The following is a 19,662-nucleotide window of genomic DNA, read 5'->3' on the forward strand; positions in this document are numbered from 1 at the left end:
TACAATACCTTGTTAATAAGCAACATTGTGCTGATCGGTTACGGAAAAGAGGTTTCAAATAACTCATAGTGTAGATTTAAACACATCTACCTTGAATGTTTTAATTCAAATGTTTTTACGTTGCTCGTTTCTATTGTTGTACACAACATCGGTTCAATAATAACACATATTTCACCAAGAAACATGTATGAGAATCCTTTATATTTAAATTTCGTAAGTCTGGAATATTTCTTCTTTTTCGATGTAAAGGTAACATATTTTGGCATAATTTGAAATAAATGTTTGCAGGTTTATAAAACATCTTTGGTTTCTGGAAGAGTTAATATGAAACTCAAGTGTTTATAAAAGGTAGGGTCATACTTTGGTTATGACCCCGGGAACAAATTGTGTAATTTTTATCAGAAAGCCTACTTGTTATCTAGATGGTAAATTTAGTAAGTGACCTGAAAAATGGTTTCGTTTGAAATGCCATCGTTGATCAATAAAAAATATGTCAACAAATTTCAATTTCCAAAGATCACCTTCAGGTGACTTTTGGTAATTCACATTTCAGCCAGAGATGCGTTCAATGAAAATACAGTGAAAAATTGTTGTTTTCTCAACAAGTAAAAATAACACTGTATTCAGTTGAAACTATCACAGTTGACTTTTATTGTATGTATTGAGTATTTGACTTATAAATCAACATAACATTGACAACAACCACTCTATTAATACCCTCCGCATTGAGAAAATCTCATCAAATTTAGGTCGCCCCATTTTTCAGAAAACAAAAACACAGCTGAGGTTATTTTATAGACTTGTAGTTCACTCAGACATGACTTTAAATACCTAGCCTTCATCATCTATCACTAGAGAGCCACCAAACACAACCTTGGCCCAAATCTCTCAATCAAGACACAGTTTTTTAGGGTCAGGAGTGTGGCATTTGATGTTGGCATAACAATTCTGCTGTCTATTTCACTACTAATGTGGACTGGAAATAACATGTTTCCACAGCAAGCGTTCAATCATCCAATTATTGAAAATGACCTCGCAATTATTCACAAAAATATTCGTAGCAATTTTGTGAACAACTGAATTCCAACAAAAGAAGCTAACTTCTATGGTACTGCTACAGTAACAGCTGTATTTCATTGCTAGGCAACCACTCTTAACATCTGTGAGTCTGTGACACAACTGTTGATATGGCGACATCTGCTGATTTGTAACGTAAATTCAAACAATAGAAAGCTATTTATGCAATTTAATGAGACATCTGTTGTGTCTGAAAGTGGGTGTAACAGTTATGACTAGACTCAATTAAATGTACAGAAATCAGCCTGTTTTTGTAGGTTTATGGCTCTTTAGGTGTGGCACTTATATTCAGTCCCTACCTGACTGTGTGGGTTTCCCCCGGAATATTTCTCTGAGGTTTTCCTCCCACATCTAAAACTGAAACTTCCTTCTTGTCTTCTCTCCATTGGAATCCATTGTAAAGATTAAATTTGCTTTTCTACTAAGGGTCCTTGGCTTCACAATTAAATAAATACATGAAATGAAATGTTTGAAGTCAACACTCTCGTTAAGAGAAGATGTTTACTTTCCAGGAAAATTAAGTTTAATAAATGTCATAAAATAATCCTATTACTCAATTTAAATTTGATGGATGTTTAACATCGAGGTAATCAAGGCATAGTCATAAAGATACAATAATCTCGCACCTGGATACAACAAAAACATTCTAATTGCTAGAAAGGTTTAGAACAAATTTGCTTTCCATAAATATCTACGCTTCATGTAAACACCGCCTACCGCCGTCTCCATAATCCTGTTCTTCGTTACAATGTTTTGTCAGGAAAGCTGAGGGAATACTTTTGGGCGCCACGGAAGAATAACATGCCTTAATCGTTGTTTATCGGCTTCACGCCATATAAGTATCTCTAGAGACTACACACACCAACGCGCAAATCGTATAAAGATAAATGTTACCAAATCAAGTTACCCCAAATTTAAGTCTTTTTTATTCGGTATTGGCCGACAGAAGTTTGCGGCGCGGCCAAGCGATGTTTGGAATCCGTCGGCGCAAACACCCTGAGTCTACGTACGAGCCTACGGGGGACCCAACCCCTGAGACGGTCAGAAGATCTAATTAGGCTAGTTAAGAGAATCTCACTTGCCAATCTACCATGGATTAAGAGTGTCCCAGAAGGTTTAGACGTGTCCATTAAAAGCGCTGACTGGAGACGCTAACTTCATTAAGAGAAATAACCGGTATCTTGTGGCAAACAACTACAGGGCTCCCCCTATACAGAAACTACCTGATACAGAAGCTGTGAAATTCTATCGCCTCGGGGCTGCCTCATAGATCCTAACGGAATATTTAAAAAAAAAAAAAACTTTGAGAGGGGTGTCGAGTCCCAGTGGGTGAGGTAATGCCAGCCAACTAAAGGAATCTGGCTATTTGATTTAGCCCGAGTAAATGTTTGTTGTAATGGAGTGTGTGGATACATAGATTCGGATGTACATTAATGCAGCGCAGCGAGAGGACGAGGAACAACATGGAATGTTTAGTAAGAGGTGATGAAAATAAGATGGAGGGATTGAGGAGGTGAATGAAATGAAAGCGGACCCTGTAACTTGAGAGAAAGAACAGCAGCGAGTGAGATTGAGAAAAACAGAGCCAAGATAACAGACTTAGGAAAGGAACGGACAAAAAGTAATGCTATCTGAAATATAATTTTCAAGGAACGGTTGAGTAAGAAATCCACAAGATCATTGTCTAGTTACTTATTTTACAAAGATATAAAATATGAAATTATTAGAGCCAGGATTACAGACAAGATAGACATCGGAAAGAAACAGACAATAAGTAATGCCGTCTGAAATGTCACTCTCAAGGCACGGTGTGAGTAAGAAATCCACAAGTTACTCTTTTACAAAAGAAATATGAAATGATTAGACACAGGATTACAGACAAGATAGACCTAGTAAAGGATTTGACATCAAGTAATGCCATCTGAAATGTCATTCTCAAGGAACTATGCGAGTAAGAAACTCACAAGATCATTGTCTGGGTTACATATTCCACAAAGATATGAAACTGTTATGTTATTTTTAAAGGGTGTGTAGAGTTATCAACATTTCACATGGAACAGATTCACCTCTTTACTCATCAAAAGAGACACACATACTCAAAACCATTATTTACAATAAGGTGTATGACAAGATAAAATTCATGTAAATAAAACCGTGACGATTATCTAATAAACAAACTGAATCCACTGAAAGAATGTTTTGTCAGGCTTCTAAAAATATCTGTTAAATTGATTCCTTACATAAAGAGAATCAATAAAACATAAAGCAGCATCAACCAGCTTGTGTTTGCAGTGTGACCTTTGTTATAAATAGGCCAGTCTACACTTGACAATTATTGTTATTTTAGCGCGAGGGTTCGGGTAAAAAGTAAATTTCTTAATCACAGCGCTAGCATCGCACAAGGCTAGCATCACACAAAGCTAGCATCGCATAGAGCTGTCATATTGTGTGTGTGCTGTAACAGTAACACATTGCAATTATAAACAGCCGAGCCCAATTTCAAACAGCTGCTCAAGCAAAAATAGTTGCTTAAAACTTTCTGTTTAACAGAAATGAGCAGCATACCAATCACAAATTGTACATGTGACATAGTATTTTGGCTGGTAACCTTATTATGTTAAGCATAATTCTGAAGTGCTTAGCTACATTTTGTGCTTTAAAGAAGCTCTATAAAAAGTTGGCCTTGTCACGCGGCAATTTTTACTGGCAACTTGAAGGTAACTCTCCTGTATGCAAAAGGAACACTTTGGTTGCAAAAGAGACATTTTTCTTACTAAATTTTTATCCAGATTTTTTTTACCGATACAAAAACTTAAATCTAGCATTTTTACTAACCACAAGAAATTGAAATGTATCGATGCCCTTTTTTCGTTGAGATTGCCTGGAAGTGGTTGCCCATGAGTTGCCCTGAATAAAAATGGTCCTCAAAAGTTAACCCATCCTAGGCATCTGGGCCCAAGTTTATGCCTCTGCCTACCACAGAATTCTGCACTTCACAGCATATGAATCAATGGGCGGTAAGCTCTGACTTCCACTGTATTATGCAGTGTCATGAAATTAAGTCCTACTGGCTCTAGCTCACTGTTATGACAGCCCGGTTCTACTCAACTCGCTCCTGCTCCACTAGCCCAGTCACCGGCATCCAATTAAACCTATCTCTAAGATGCTAAGTTTCAGCAAGAAACTCAACCCAACGCCTTGAGGCAACTATGGACTGTGTGAATAGAAGACGCCAGTGTGAAGGAACGAACCTTGCCCCGAGGAGGAGAAACGCAAGATGCGTCTCAAGAAAAACATTCACTGCTCGGTTTGTTAGAAGGGCAAGAAGTCAATACGGAGTCATCTTCATATATGGAGATGGAGATGAAGGTAGTCCAGTTAAGGAACTGTGGACATTATTGTTGGACAAAACACTCAATACAACTGAAAATCTTGTTAAGACATTGATTTATACCTTGATTGTCCAAGAATATTTTTCTCATATCCATACAATCTCAGAGTCAAGCAAGATTTTTTTCTTTTCTTCTTTTTTCTTTTTTCAAAAAATGTTTTAAGATTATTACACAATGTTATGGTAGGGGGGAATATGTTTACAATGGGTGTGCCTGTAAAAGAAAGTAAATTGAATTTGTGATTACCAAAAAAAGAGGAGCACTTTTCAATCTCTATTTATATCATCTTTCTAAGTTGTAAGAATTCAAGTAAGTAGCACACAAGCTAAATCTTCTGCAGACGATTCTGACTAACACTCAAACATATTCCAGCAGCATCTCTCCACCTCGGTACTTCAATCATATGCACATAATCAAATCAAGCTTGTACAAGTATGTAAATGTTCCTAGGCGTACCATCTCCACCTCTCCCACAGGAGAAACATCCACCGAGAGGGTAACTGATTCCCATGTATAAGAGTCAAGTGGGTTTCCATTAACCATCTAAGACATTGGGGAATTTCACGATCCATAAATGTGATACACGTCAGGGAGAAAGGGACGAAGGAGAGACGGGGGTTTCTTTTTACGGTAGTGGTACAAGCCTAAGAGGCTATTATAACACTTCTTCCTTTCTGTCAATCGACTCTTGGGAGAAGAGATGTTTCCGAAATTCTTACGGCCATGACTTAATGGAGATCGCTATGGAAATCTTTTCAGCGTGATTCTATTCTTCCGTGACACGGTTTCGGGAGAAAATTACTTCTAGCAGACTCCGATTGTGTAAAAAATGTGGCACGTAAAGTGTGTATGAAAAGGACGCATTCTAGAATGAAATTTGATTGTTCGAAATACCAAAAAGGCTAAAGAGATAGCTGTGACATTTATTGCAAAGTTTGATCGCTCTAAATTTCATGAGTCATTCAAGGCTCAATTTGATAAGATGGTTGTTGTCTTGTCTTGTCTTGTCTTGTCTTGTCTTGTTCTTAAAGGGAAAGTATCTGTTTATAATCACTCTCAAAATTAATGGCCATTTGGTTAGAAGCCTACATCAGCTTTTGATAGTTTCAAGCATTTTAAGAAACACTCCACTTCAAAGTAAAGTGGTTATGTAACAAGATAAGTTTTTATGCCCCAAAATTTGAATCTGAAGATAAGCTTCTCAGATTGTGTATTCCCCATAGGGATTATTCTTCCTACATGGACATAAGTGCTCCAGATTTTTGGCAAGATCTCAAAACATGACCTCAAAAAGCGAATTTTCAGATGTTACTAGTTATAATGCACATTTTTATATAGGATAAAAACAATGAAACAGTTCCAAAATATTGAATGTATGCTTTGCTTTTAAGATAATTGTATAAGATTGATCTGAAGATGTGCATTTTCTAACATTTACAGTGAAATCATGACAAGACAATACCAAATAAGATAAAATTACTATCATACTTGCATAGTGACTTGAAACCCCAAAGTATTATAACTGAGCATTTATCCTTTAAGATGCTCTAAGACGCTGGAGGGACTGAGAAGCTCAGATGATAAGATCTTTAAGGAACCAAGTCATTTCATCTTATTCAAGTGTAGCTACGTGTTCATATGAAGACAGAATTGTCCTCAAAGGGTCATATCACCTTTATGACTCAATGTTCAAGACTTCTTCAAATTTTGACAAATCTACAAAATTTGGTTTCCATGGTTGGGAAAATTGCTATCTGATGGGAGGGGGGGGGGGGTGCAAGATTTTAGCCAGAACTCAAACAAATAGTTCATGAACAATACCATCTACAACTTAGACTCACTGACCAGGTTAGATTGGGATTCCAGAATAATGAAACAATTTCATCCTTAAATTGCCTTAAGCTACTTTTGCTCCTGCCTTATTGCACCATTATTGAATATTACTTTTATCTTACTTTCTCCCATCCCCCAACTATTCATAATTTCACTATTTCCCCCCCCCCCCCCTCCTCCCCCAGTGTTTGGCGCAGATTTAGGCAAAAGAAACTAGAACAGCAATTGCATCCAAGCGAGCGCTACTTCAAGAACTCGACAACATCTGATAAAAATTCATATTGCAGAATTAAATAAAAAAGAGCCGGTTTTCAAATTTGATAAGAGATGTTTCTAGGTTGCCATTTTACTACAAGGATTAAGTGTCTCTCGGTGCTGAAGGGGAGACTCCAGAATTACTCTCAAGAATCGTCACTTCAGAAGTTAACAAGATGCTGCCCCTACAATGAAAAATCTTTTAAGATGCCTGTAAAAAAAGTGCAAAGACCTTCCCTGGTCCCAAGTCTGAAACTTATTATTAAGCCAGGCAAGTGGCTCCACCATCCCAGTGTTCACAAAGAAATCCTTTGTCAGTTGTTCTTCTTTTTGGGTTTGTTTTTCTTTTTGTAAATACACATTATCTGAATATATGAGGAAGATATAGAAAAGAAAGGTATTTTTTAACGGAAGAATGAAGTGGCTAGGTTCAAAACAACTTATCAAAAGTTCCTTATTTCTCAATATGTAACATAGTTTCTATACCGTTCTTCTCCTTTAGGTTTTTGCATACTTTGTCAAATATGTGAATCGAATTGAATTGAATTGAAGTGAGAAAGCTGCTCCTTACAAGGTCAAATCTCTTACAATGTCTGTAATAAAAGTGCGAAGACCCTTCCCTGGTTCCAGAGTCGGAAACTTTGATTCAAGTGTTTCTTGAGAGAGGCGGAAGTTCCTGCCTGCAATCCAGGTTGAAAGGAATTCAATATTGATCCATTCTCAAGTTATTTGCACAGCCCGTTTTGCCGAGGTGCGTAAATCCCAACTGGGATCTGTACACTGAGTGTGAAGTGATTTTTATAAGGTTAAAATGTTTGGGTGTTTTTTTCTTTGATGGGATTAAAAAGTTGGAGTATGTTTTGTTTGGAACGTTGTAGAAAGAGAACGGGGAGAAAGACTTGAGCCGTATCGAATGTGGTGGCTTGGCTATGGCTCAGCTGTTTCCAAGGGTGTTGTTAAGGGTATCCTATACTTCAACGCATGATGACGCAGTCATTCAGCTGTAGCCATGACCAAAGAAGCCAATACAGACACAGCGTTGTTACAAAAATAAAGCATTTGAACATCTAAGAAGAGGGAAGTTCCTGTAAGTTTCTTGAGACATTGTATTTGATGATAGTTTTTGCTACAAAAGCTTATGCAGTTTTGTTTATATAATTAGTCAGTCTTCAAGTGCGACTACTACAGACTAACATAGCTACTTTTAAGTATTTGTTTTATTATCAATAACTCAAAATTTTACAGAGAGATTTTGAAGTGAACAAACCTGTAGGCCTATGCTCTTTCTCAAACAAAAGCGTCTTTTCATCACATTTAATATCTCTTTCTTCTTAGAAGAAATGACAACACAACACACAGAAACATGACTTAATGTGGTCTTCCTTTTTCATTGAGAGTTAAGTTTGAAGACAAGAATAATTACACAATGAGTCTTGTCAGGAACACGGGAAGAAAGCTGGAAACCTAAAGAGAGAGACTTCAGACAAGATGATGGGGAAGAATAGTGTGATGTCCTTCTCCAAGACTCACAATTATCACCTTCTTGTAAGGAACACAGTAAGAAAGCTAAAAACTGAAAAGAAATAGAGAGACTGACAAAATGATGGGGACCAATAGTGTGATGTCCTTCTTCAAGACTCACAATTATTACCTTCTTGTAAGGAACACAGTAAGAAAGCTAGAAACTGAAAAGAAATAGAGAGACTGACAAGATGATGGGGAGCAATGTGTGATGTCCTTCTCCAAGACTCTCAATTATTACCTTCTTATTGATCGTTTCTTTGTGAGGGGGTTGTGTGCCTGCAGGGAGTATACTCAGTAACAACATTAAGCTTGTCCGAATGGGTAGGGGTTTTTTCTCAAGCACGGACGCGACCTTTAGGTTTGTAGAAGTTATTACCCTGTGGCCGTTTGTTTCTTCTACTTCTTCTTTTTTTTCGATTTGAGAAAGAGCTTGATCTTCCTGTTTATGAACGCTTTGACTTTAAATAAATGCTATTTTTGCATCAGGGTAGATAATATAATTTACTTTGACCTTTACACCGATGTGTATAAAGCACTGTAGTAGTGACTAACTGAGGCTCAACTAGTCAATTAGTAAATTTCACTAGTCGCTCAGCACTAATACCTGGTACTTTCTTGAGTTCTGTGAAAAAGATCCACAGGCAAATCACTCCCGCTGAGTATTGAACCCCTGACCTTTGGATTGCTAGAGCAGATGTCTTTCCAATTGACCACTGAGTAAGCTATGTGGCTAGAGGCAGTTTCAATCCTATCTAGCCGCAGGTACTGCAATTATTTAATAGGATTTATTTCTGCAACAAGGAAAAATAATACAATTTGTTTTTTGGCTATGACAGCATACCTTTGAAATTTTAAATGTTTTAAAATATTTTAAAATGGAAGTTGCTTTTACCCCAAAATAACTGTTCCCCTTAGGATCTGAAGAATACATGCAAGTTTTACTCTTGATTTACACAACATATTTTCTAGGAAATATATTTCAAGATATATATATATTTCATAAATTTCAATTTCATAAAACCTTTGCTTTTCTGTGGCAGTTTTCTCCTAACGTCACAACCAAAGAAGAAGTCGATAAATTTGTAGCCCGCCTCTTTGCAAATCACATTGAAATACTGTTACCTAATACACCTTACAAGGTGCTTTCAAACAAAAATCATAAAGCAATGCTACGGGACTAGTAATCAAATTGCCTCGTTATAAATATTGAATAACTTTTTTAATGATCAGGTTGAACAACAAATTAATCTTGAAGTTTTGTTCACCTCTGGAACTCTGATACAAGAGGTGAATCTCACAAAAGAACTGAAGAGAATGTCACGCAAGGTTAATCAAGTTTCAGTACGTAAGAACAACTATAGCTTCAGTAGAGAAATCAATGCTTAATTTAGTTAAGTCAATATTTTCTGGAAGTCAATTTTATAAAAAGTCAATATTAATTTGGTTTTGGAATGAAGGAATGAATGAGGATGAAAAGAACGATCACTGAACAGGATGACGTTGTCGGCAAAAAACATCCTACGCAACGAATTGAGTTAATATGAAAACGTCAGTTTGTTTGGAACTGGTGAAAGACAGTAGGACATTACTTTTTTGAAAACATAAAAAGGACGGATTAATTTGTCAACAGAACAAAAACAACTGCGCCTACGTTTTTACTTCTGATATATTATTGCATATCCAAGAGAACAAGTGCGAATAACAGTATGAATTAAAGAAGACGAAAAAGAAATGTTGAGTTTTAGAAATGGATGGAATAACCTACAGGGGAAAACCCACATAATCAGGTAGGGACTGAAAACCCAACCACATGCAATGCTCAGGGTCTGAGGTAGGATTCATCCCCAACACAAATTGTGAAGACACTGAATTTCATTGAATGGTAATCTACTCTAAAATAACTCTTTGATTGAAAAACTAAATTCAAATTGTTCTATATATACATATATATGTGCACCCAAATAGTTCTGTGATAAGCTTTGAATTTAAACAAGTTAAATGAAGAAAATTCCTTTTAATTTCTTTGGTTTAATTTATCAGGCTTTGACTTAAAGGAATCCCTTCAGACTTCCTTGCAGATTTCTTTTTTTGATTCATTCATTCATGAACATCACATTAGCATTTAGATTGTTTGGGTCAGACCGCTTAATCCAATGAAAAAGTTCTGTTCAACACACAACAACATATGAATTTTATACTTTGTAATGAAGCAAATTCTTCAACAATGTGGCCATGCACTAAAGACCAACCACAGATAAACTTTCAACCAATCAAAGCCATTTTGGGATAAGTTCGACCAATCAGATCAGTCCTTACTCCCAAACCCACACCCCCCCCCCTCAAAAAATTAATAAACTTTAAAATGATAGAGAAAGATATAATACATAAATAGTCACTGAAACAAATACTTTTCAATTTGATTAAAGTGTAGTGAACTTAATAAGCACAATGAAAAGGTAATAATTTATCTTTTGTTGTTGGAGGCAGGCCTCTCAACTCCCAAGCACACATTGTCAGGGGAGTGAACAGCCCACACCCCCAGAGTGAACAGCCCACACCCCCAGTAATTCCTCCTCAGTAATTGGTTCTAGCCAAAGCTATTAATAAAGGCCCTAGTTATGTGTAGCTATTTGCACCTATGTGCAGAGCTAGGCTTTAAAAAGACTGATGAGGGAGGATGTAGGTGGGGGAGCTCAGCCCCACACCCAGGTCCCTCCTTCACAGTGATGGGGTCTTTTAAAAGCTACTGAGTATGTTATGGTTTAAGCCCCAAAGTATAGCTGATTGCCATCAGAGTTGCTTTAAAGAGACGTATGGAGGCAGCCCCTACTTTCAAGGGAGGAGGGGCTACAGCCTAAGGAAAAATCCATCTTAGATTCTATGATTTAAAATCCTTAAAAACAACTTACCTATGAAGAGGTTACTGCCAGGGGTCATAAAACTGTTGTCAACAACAAACGGGATCATCTGGGACTGTGGTGTAACGGCCTCCCCATAGGAAGCATCGCATGCGTCAAATCCCTCTACGCCGACACGAAACGCCTGCATGCTGAACGATTCACCCGGTACAAATCTGCAAGAATCAATGGAGAGATTTCATAAGGGGGAAATAAGAAACTAGCGCTCCTTCTCAGTATTCTGAACGGGGGATTGGAAAAGGGAAAACAAGGCATCTTGGTCGGAGGAAAAGACGCACATGTGGGAGGAAATTTAGAAAGTGAAATTGGAAAATATCCCACTTTGGGGAAATGGGTTATTTATGACTGTGGAATCTCATCCTGATTCTAAAGTGAGGCATTTGGGAGGGTTATGCCCAACAATAAATTATGTCAAACAAATTCAACTTGCATTGTATGGTTTAGAATGGTAGGGGAGTTTTACAAAAGATGTGATTGCTTTCCAATGATGAGAAAGAAGTTTCCACTATAAAAACAAAACATTATTCAGGATGAAATCAGCTTTTTAATTTTGTTTTGGCAGGGTATGAAACTCAGTTTAAAATCAGTAAAACCACAACATTTTGAATTGCAATTGACTTCATATACCCATTAGCTGGGGCATACTACTTGATATTTGCAAAAAACATGAATAAAAAAGAGCATTTAAGAAAGAAAACATCTCAAATGTCAAAGAGAAAAGACAGCCCCTTGAGCATGTTCATCCCATGTCAAGATTCAAGATTTTTTGACTAAATTGACATTGAATAGTTAGGGCAAATTTCAACCCAAACGCAGTTTGATCTGTTTTTATCTCTGGATAAGATTCAACGTCAGGCTTCTCCTTAACACAATTTGGATGAAACCTTGTGATTTTACGTTTTTCCAGTAGATTGGGCACGACAGTAGAACGTGACGCAAGCGTGTTGAAAGAACATGCTTGTCTGTATTAAAGGAAAGAGAACTATTGTGCGGGTGTGTTGCTCACTTTCTCATAATACACCAAGCACTTAGAGTAATGAAAAGAAACAAGGGTAGACCTTGACATGTAGCCTACATCGCTCAATACGTGTCTTCTAAGATGATGTTTAAGGAACTGGACGATGATATGAATGTATGATAAATAGCAAGATTCATAAAATGTCCATCAGCAAAAAATGGACCCTATTTCAAATGACATAATGTAAATTGTTTTCTTCTTTATAGCCCCCCAGAAGGACTCTGCTAGGGTCAAAATATCAGGCCATTAACTATTTTGGGTATTTATATCATTATATAGGTCATTTTGGTTCGTTTGCAACAGCTAATTATATTTTCTTATAATTCAAAGAAATCAAAACTGGTCTGAACCTGACCCCCTTGCTTAAGTCGAGTGGTGTCCTCGAATCACGATGGTTCCCCAAGCCTTCCTGTCCCCCATTGCTGACTTGAAATCTGTTGATTCAAGTCCTGTGTCCATTTTGAGAATGTCAGTGTAAGTTAGTGCCGGTCTACCAGGTTTCCTCTTCCCATGCTTAGGGGTCCACAGAACAATATTGGACACTGGTTCGTCTTTGCTCCTGTAGCAGTGGCCAGCAAAACCTGACCCCCACCCCTCCCCACCCCTCCCCACCCCTCCCCACCCCTCCCCACCCCTCCCCACCCCTCCCCACCCCTCCCCACCCCTCCCCACCCCTCCTTCACAAAGTACTAAGATTCATCTTGTCGATATCACCATAGTATTGTAGCATCACACTTTGCTTAGCTAAGATTGATGATACACACTTAGGATCCATCTTAGCTCTTTGTGTCCTCTGGTTAGGTTATTACACATCCACCCAGGTGTATAAGGACAATACAAAGAATGACGACTGAAGACAAATGATCCATCTTTCTTGAATTGTTCCTTTAAATCAAATCGTGCTCTGAACAAAAGACAGTATAGTCCGAGCTTTGCAACTGTGGAGACAGTTTAGATTGTGTCCCTGTAGGTTTTGTTACATTCATGATCTAAGTCTTGGGTTAAAGTCTGAGGATTTAAGACTCCTCCTTTGCACGTACATGAACGGAAGAGGCTATGATTCACAAGAAAGAAATCTGATCACGGTACTTCATTCATTTATAGGTGTTTAGTACTTGTAGATAAAGGAAAGAAACTGAGGAGAGATTTTCTTTCAAAACCAACATCTATGACCAGGATGTCATTAACATGATTGTTCAATCGCAAGAACATGACCATGATGTAAGTTTAATTATTCTGATGTCATAACCCTATTTCATGTCAAAACACTTTTTAAGGATTTAGGGAGAAGCTGTGGATTTGGTAGTAGAGGAAAGCTAAAGGTTTTTGAGAGAAATTACTTTTGCAAATCATCAAAAAATAAAGGGTGATCTCTGAGTGCGCTCTCCCTAACCATTTTTAAAGAATCACACTCGTTGTTCTGAACTGATGCTTGGGGAAAAGTTTTTGAAGAAAGTGCTTTCTCGAGATAAATTACTTTTGTTAATCATCACCCAAACAAATCTGTATTTACAGATGGTGTCTCATTGCACTCTCCATTCAAATTTTCCAAGAATCAAACTCTTCGTTCTGAGACACCTCGGGAATAAACTTTGAAGTGAAAGTCCTTGACAACTTCTTGTAAGGAGCGAGTTGATGTTTCTACAGTTGAATGAGAAGACGTTGATGCAGCGAGCAGTTCATGAAGAGAATGACAAGATGGTTTGTTTTCCCAAGAGGAGATGATACAAACACTTCACATTAGATTGCTATGGAGTAGGAAGAAACAGCACAACACTTAAAGACACAATTGCTGTACGACTTGTTTAAAAACACAAGACACAGGCTTGAGATTTTCCTTTTAATTGCAAGTTAACCTTTTGTTTTTGGATGTGTTTGATTGTTTTAATCCTATATAATTATTGATGTATACAACAAAACTACCCTATGAAAGTTTCATTTCATAAGGTGCTAGTATTTTTGAGATATCACTAGATATCTTGAGCAGTAATGTCCGCGTAGGAAGAATAAACTGTAATTGGAAAGCACAATCAGAGAAAGGTTTTATGCATGAAACATTTCTTAGATTCAATTTGTTTTAAACCCCTTTCTCTAAAACCTTAATCCTTAGAAGGGAATTGTTTCTCAAAGTCTTGAATACATTATCAACAGCTAGAGTGCTTCTCACCTAATAAGTTTGTATGGTCATTACTATTACGGGTAATTACAAAAGGTACCCTGCCATTACATGGTTACAATTATTTTTCTTCTAAAAAACTTTTTCTTCTAATGGTTTCAGCTCACTACCATCCTCCGTAAGTATTTTTAGAGAACTGCTCACCAACCAAAAGTGTCAAAAATAGATAATGGCTTGATGTTTCCACCCTAGCAGAGTCTTTCTTAAAGTATATTTTTAAAGTGTAGACTTTCAGTTCAAGACTTCACAGGCAAGCCGACCCTTTAGCCAGAGTTGAAGATGTGTTTTGAACATGGCCGAGACCCCTATAGTATTTATTATTAAAGCGTAGATTACATAAGTCAACAACTCCAACATAGGCTTATTATTCCAGGCCGAGTGATTCTAGTGCATATATGTATAATCAATGTTAATGTTCATGCTACTGGATTGATTGTGTATGGATGCGTATGACGGTTGCGCCTGAATGCTCAATCGCACGTCATCCTGGGATTCTATGAGTCGCAGCCGCTCAACACTCAACGCTCACCGCTCATCACTGGATATAGAAAGAATACAAAGCTGGAATCTCAAGACAGAAGATTCTAAAAGATTTATTCTTTAAATCGCCTGTCGCTGGATATAAAAAATATGCAAAGCTCCTAATGTAAGTTTCTGAATGATGCCTGCTAAAAAAAAGACTTATTCTTCAAACTGTTGTTGAGAACCCTTATTCAGGCCTTGATTTTCGTTCTTGGAGGGGCACAGCAATTTTTCTCTGGTAAGGGACACTTCTAAAATGTATTTGTATTGGTACTTTACAAAGGGCGCAACAGCATAAGCAGGGCACCCAGCACCATGGCAATTGTTGTAGGTGCTTTGGGTTATTTCGAGAGCTGATTAAGATTGATCAATCACATAGATTATCCAGTCAATCAATCAATCACCAATCAATCAATCAATGAATCACCAACAACCAATCAATCAATCAAATAAAATATTGTGACGAAGTTTCTGATTTCTTTTCAACCTTCCATGTAGATCGTCTTTTCCTTGCTCTCATATTTCATGATCTTCCACAAAACAAAATGAAACATCAACAACTATAATATTACCCCACCAAAATACAACCTGTAGACATTCCTGAACAGCTCGCCATTCACGAAGAGCAAGAACAACACCATAAACAAAAATACTAAGAGAACGTCCTGAAATAAATTCAAATTGTAAATTTGCCTGCTTGAGTTTCTTGCAGTGTGTACCGTGTATAAGATTACACATTACGGCGCTTGGTGGAGGGAGCCACGGCATATCAAATAGCCAGTAGATGCAAGCAGTTTAACAATTCACCAACGCAATCTGGTCACTTGGATTCAACGGACAAGAAAGTGACTCAGTGTAATTGGCTTCTAAATTCTAGTCACGACACGATACGATCCCAGCATTCCCGTTTCCCTCACAAGTGTGAAAGTTTACACAGCGACTGGGAAAAGCCGCGATGGACTTTTTTGACATTACACTTGGCGATGTGGCAGTGGTATCTGGGTAAGGAATCGTAGAACCTTTTTTTAGAAGAGAATTGTGTACTTAGAGTAATTGCAATCGGTTGTCGAGATTGCATTTGACAAGAGTGCCAAGAATTAGCACTCACAGAAGAAACTGGACAGAACCTCGTTTAGATAATTCTCTTATGGTAGGATTGTAGACTAGTTTTGTCAAAAAAATGCTGATTTATTCTCAAGAAAATAACAAAAGTCACTTTTGAAACTAAAAGCATAATACATTGACTACTTATTAAGAAAACTATCATGGTATCAAGTAATTAATTTCATCAAGAATGCCAAACACTGGCTGCAGCATTCACAAATGGACACCACTGAAATTTGAATCTCTGAAACCAACTTTGACTTTACTTTCATCTACTCCTAATCAACAGGGGCATTTCAAATAGTATTGCTGGATGTTTACTATCTTTATAGCAAGGACACCTTCAAATAAAAATACACTTTTTTTTATATATTTTTTTAACTTTTTTTCTTTCTTGTTTTTATATTTTTTTCGGGGGGGGGGGATTATTACCAGTACCAAAGTATGCTCCTACCTTTGATGGCCCATTGAGCTTAATAACATTATCCACGTTGTCAAATCTTAAAACATGAGACTCGAACGCAGGTTATTAAAATCTAGAGAATACTGCTTCTTTGTTAGTACTTGGAGTAAAACTTCGCACACACTTTGAGAGAGAGTCAGACATCCACAGTTTTTCTTTAATGAGTTCCTTTTTAAAATAAAGGGCACTTAGTTTTAAACATTGGCACATAACATTGTGTGAAGTATTGATTTGTATGGTGCGAATTTCTGTTTGTAGTGTCACTGGTTGCCATGGCAATCAAAGAAGAGAAAAAAGGTAAAGGTACAAAAGGAACAAAAGCCATCATCTGATGACGTCTGCAAGTCTCAAGTACATGCTCCAAGTGTGAGCTACAAAGTCTTGGTTCAAACATTTCTTGAGGAGTTGCTCTTTTTTGTTCTCTTAGGTTTTTAAGGTCGCGAAATATGAAGTGGCAATAAGAACATTTGAAAGGGGGTATCGTGTTGTGCATTATTGGATGACATTCCTTTGTATCAAAGGTGACCCATCTTGATTGGAAAATCAAGGGATGAGAAAATTTAAAATATGAAAAAATAGATAACGACAAGTAGTCAGGGGAGAGGAGAGCAAGTCGAATGCAATCAGTGTACGATACAGCCACCCTTGGCGCAAGCTTTAGCGGCTGGAAATTGTTATCAGATTGTGCAAGACACTTTGATTCCACTTTGAAGCTGCTGAAAGAACCAATTTTCCTCTAACAGTACAGAAGATGAACAAAAAGTTTCAGACCTTAGTTTTGAAGTTAATCAAAACACTGAAGGGGAATTGAAAGTTAGATATTTGTTTTTGTGCCAATTGTGCCCCGCAACATGTATAGCTACAAAGACCCTTTTATGGTATTATGCCCTATAAAATCCCGTTATGGCATGTTTTTACTTCCGAGTTTATGAAACGCACCATAATAACTGTAACTCCTTCACTTTCATTTATCCCAAACTTTAGTATATGCTATGTCCAAAATCCCTATCCCCACTGGAAAGGCCTGAAATTAAACAAAGGCCAGCCACTGTTGCCCCTTCAGAAGTTTCCCATTGACTTTATGAAAAAGACCCAACCCTCTCAAAATTGAAATTCCTTTTCCATCTCCCTTCTCATTCTCCATTTCCTCAAGGCACAAAATTCCAAACAGGGTTCAACACTCTCGACCTATTTATTGTAATTGACAAAACAAGTTCATCTCAACATAATTTGTTTGAATATTGGACTTATTAGCACACAGCGTCTCAAGACAGTCTTTCAAGACAACCTCTCTGAATTGATATTAATTTTTGTTCTTTCTTCCTAAAGGGCATGTCAATCATAAATCCAGATGGACTTAATAACAAAAGATGATATTTGATAGCATCGGATGCATTCAAGATGTTCGGGGAGCGTGCAAATGTTATTCTTAAGAAGTGGAGCGGAGTCTTTACGAGTATCATCTTGCTAGAATTGAATCGATCGTGTCTAACACGAGATGATTCACTCCATGACATCCGATTGTTCCTGGCATGTATCAAAATCACAAAAACAACTCAGGAAGTGACTACTTTATTGTCGAATAGAAGAAGAGGAAATGAAGACAGCTTTTACAGAGGAATTATTGATTTGGAGGTTCTTCATGCTAGCTTGAGGGAGTGTAAAGTCAAACTCACGTTCCTCGCAACTTTTGAGAATGAGAATGGGGAAAATAAAATTGCAGAAGAAAATGTTTTTTATACATTTCAAATCAACTGATCAAGAATAGATGTTTTAAACTATGTTCCAAATCATCTACTCCAGTTAATTGCATACAAAGAAAGAACCTTCCAGAGATTTAACAATCTGCAAGAAAAAAATGCAAAACAATTGCAAGAAAGAAAAAAATGTGGGTTTTTAATAAAAAGTGTGATCAACATTTTTGACAGCGTATTGGCTTAAATTGTGTGCATAATGGCCCGATACAAAGCGTTTTACACAGGGCTTGAAATTAACACTGGACTGCAGGCCTAAGGCCAGAGATTTAGCATTGGGCCAGTTAACTCAAGACTGGACAAGTCCGGTGGTCTTGTGCTTTAAATTTGACTGCCACAAATGGCCGACCATGTTAGTTCACAAGGTAAAAGGAAAACCATGCAATTTCGAGGCATATTTGTGTGGATCATTGTATTCTACTTTTACAACATCTTTCTACCAATATGCATTTCATAAAAAATGGTTACAAACGCTTTCCAAAGACCAACTTGACCGTTCCAAGGCAACGTGTTCCTTTAAGATTGATTCATAACACCTCTTTGTGGAAATCTGTCAAATATCTTTCAATTCTGTTGAGTATCTAGAAGTACATTCACATAAGACAAATGAGATCAATCTTCTCTTAACACTTGTTCAACACATTTAGATTCTGGTCTTGTAAAATAACTTCTGGTCCAGGACAATAATTTGAGCGACAATCCCTGCCCCTGTAGTCTTGTGGCTTTTCCTCCCTAATTCGAGGCAAGCAACGTGAGGAGAATCCCGCCCGAGGAGAAAGAGGCAATTATTATAATAAACCCTCAAAGCGGTTTAACAAAACACTACAACATAATACCATAGAGGATGAAGCATAATAATACTAAGCCACACACTGCTCTAGAATTGCACAGGTTGTGGATTCGAATCCAACCAAGCAAAAATATGCCTGTGATTTTTATTACAGAACGCGGTAAAGCACTGAGTATACAGTGCGAACACACATTGGTGCAAGGGTAAAACCAAAAACAATTCTTTATCCCTGATGAAAATTTAACATCTATTAAAACCACATCTTCATTTCAATCCAAAGAATTCAAGTAATACCACAAGAATTCACAAAAAAAAATCATCGCCAAAACAGGGGTCGGTATCAAACAAACACAAACCGACTAAAACTAAGAAATACCTCCACGTACTATGGCCCAATTGTTAAACACCAAAGAGATATAAAAAAAGGTGAAATTTCCATTGCATTTTCCGCCAGAAAAGAGACGAATAGAATGCATCCAATTTGTAGAAACTTGCAGCTGCATGGTTAACGAGACGAGAGAAAATCCCAACTTAGCTCGGCAATTCATCCTCCAACACCCTCCGTGCCGTTCGTGGATTTGATTAAAACCGTTGCTATGTATTGATTTGATCAATTACTTTCATGGTGTTAGGTTTTTCATCAGTCTTTCTGTTTTCTTTTCTCTCGTTTTCTCTCTTAACTTGACAATTGTAAATGTCAGCGTGTGTAGCAACAGCAACCTTTGAGAAAGCGTTATGTTGTTGTTGTAATTGTTGAGCTTTTTTATTAGAGAAGTTTAAAGCAACTGTTTTATATGCGGGACCATGAACCCGTTGTCAGAATGTCTGAACGGAGT

General features: G+C 37.3%; 1 protein-coding gene across 1 annotated transcript in view; it reads right to left on the bottom strand.

Annotated features, from left to right (window-relative positions):
* The window catches only part of LOC139944886 (uncharacterized), a 68,132-nt gene that overhangs the window by 34,954 nt on the left and 13,516 nt on the right, over nucleotides 1–19,662 (bottom strand). Inside the window, exon 4 of the mRNA XM_071942039.1 lies at nucleotides 10,991–11,154. Coding sequence (XP_071798140.1) covers nucleotides 10,991–11,154 — 164 coding nt within the window. The remainder of the gene's footprint in view (nucleotides 1–10,990; nucleotides 11,155–19,662) is intronic.

Source organism: Asterias amurensis, chromosome 12 (assembly GCF_032118995.1).
Source record: "Asterias amurensis chromosome 12, ASM3211899v1".
Classification (NCBI taxonomy): Eukaryota; Metazoa; Echinodermata; class Asteroidea; order Forcipulatida; family Asteriidae; genus Asterias; species Asterias amurensis.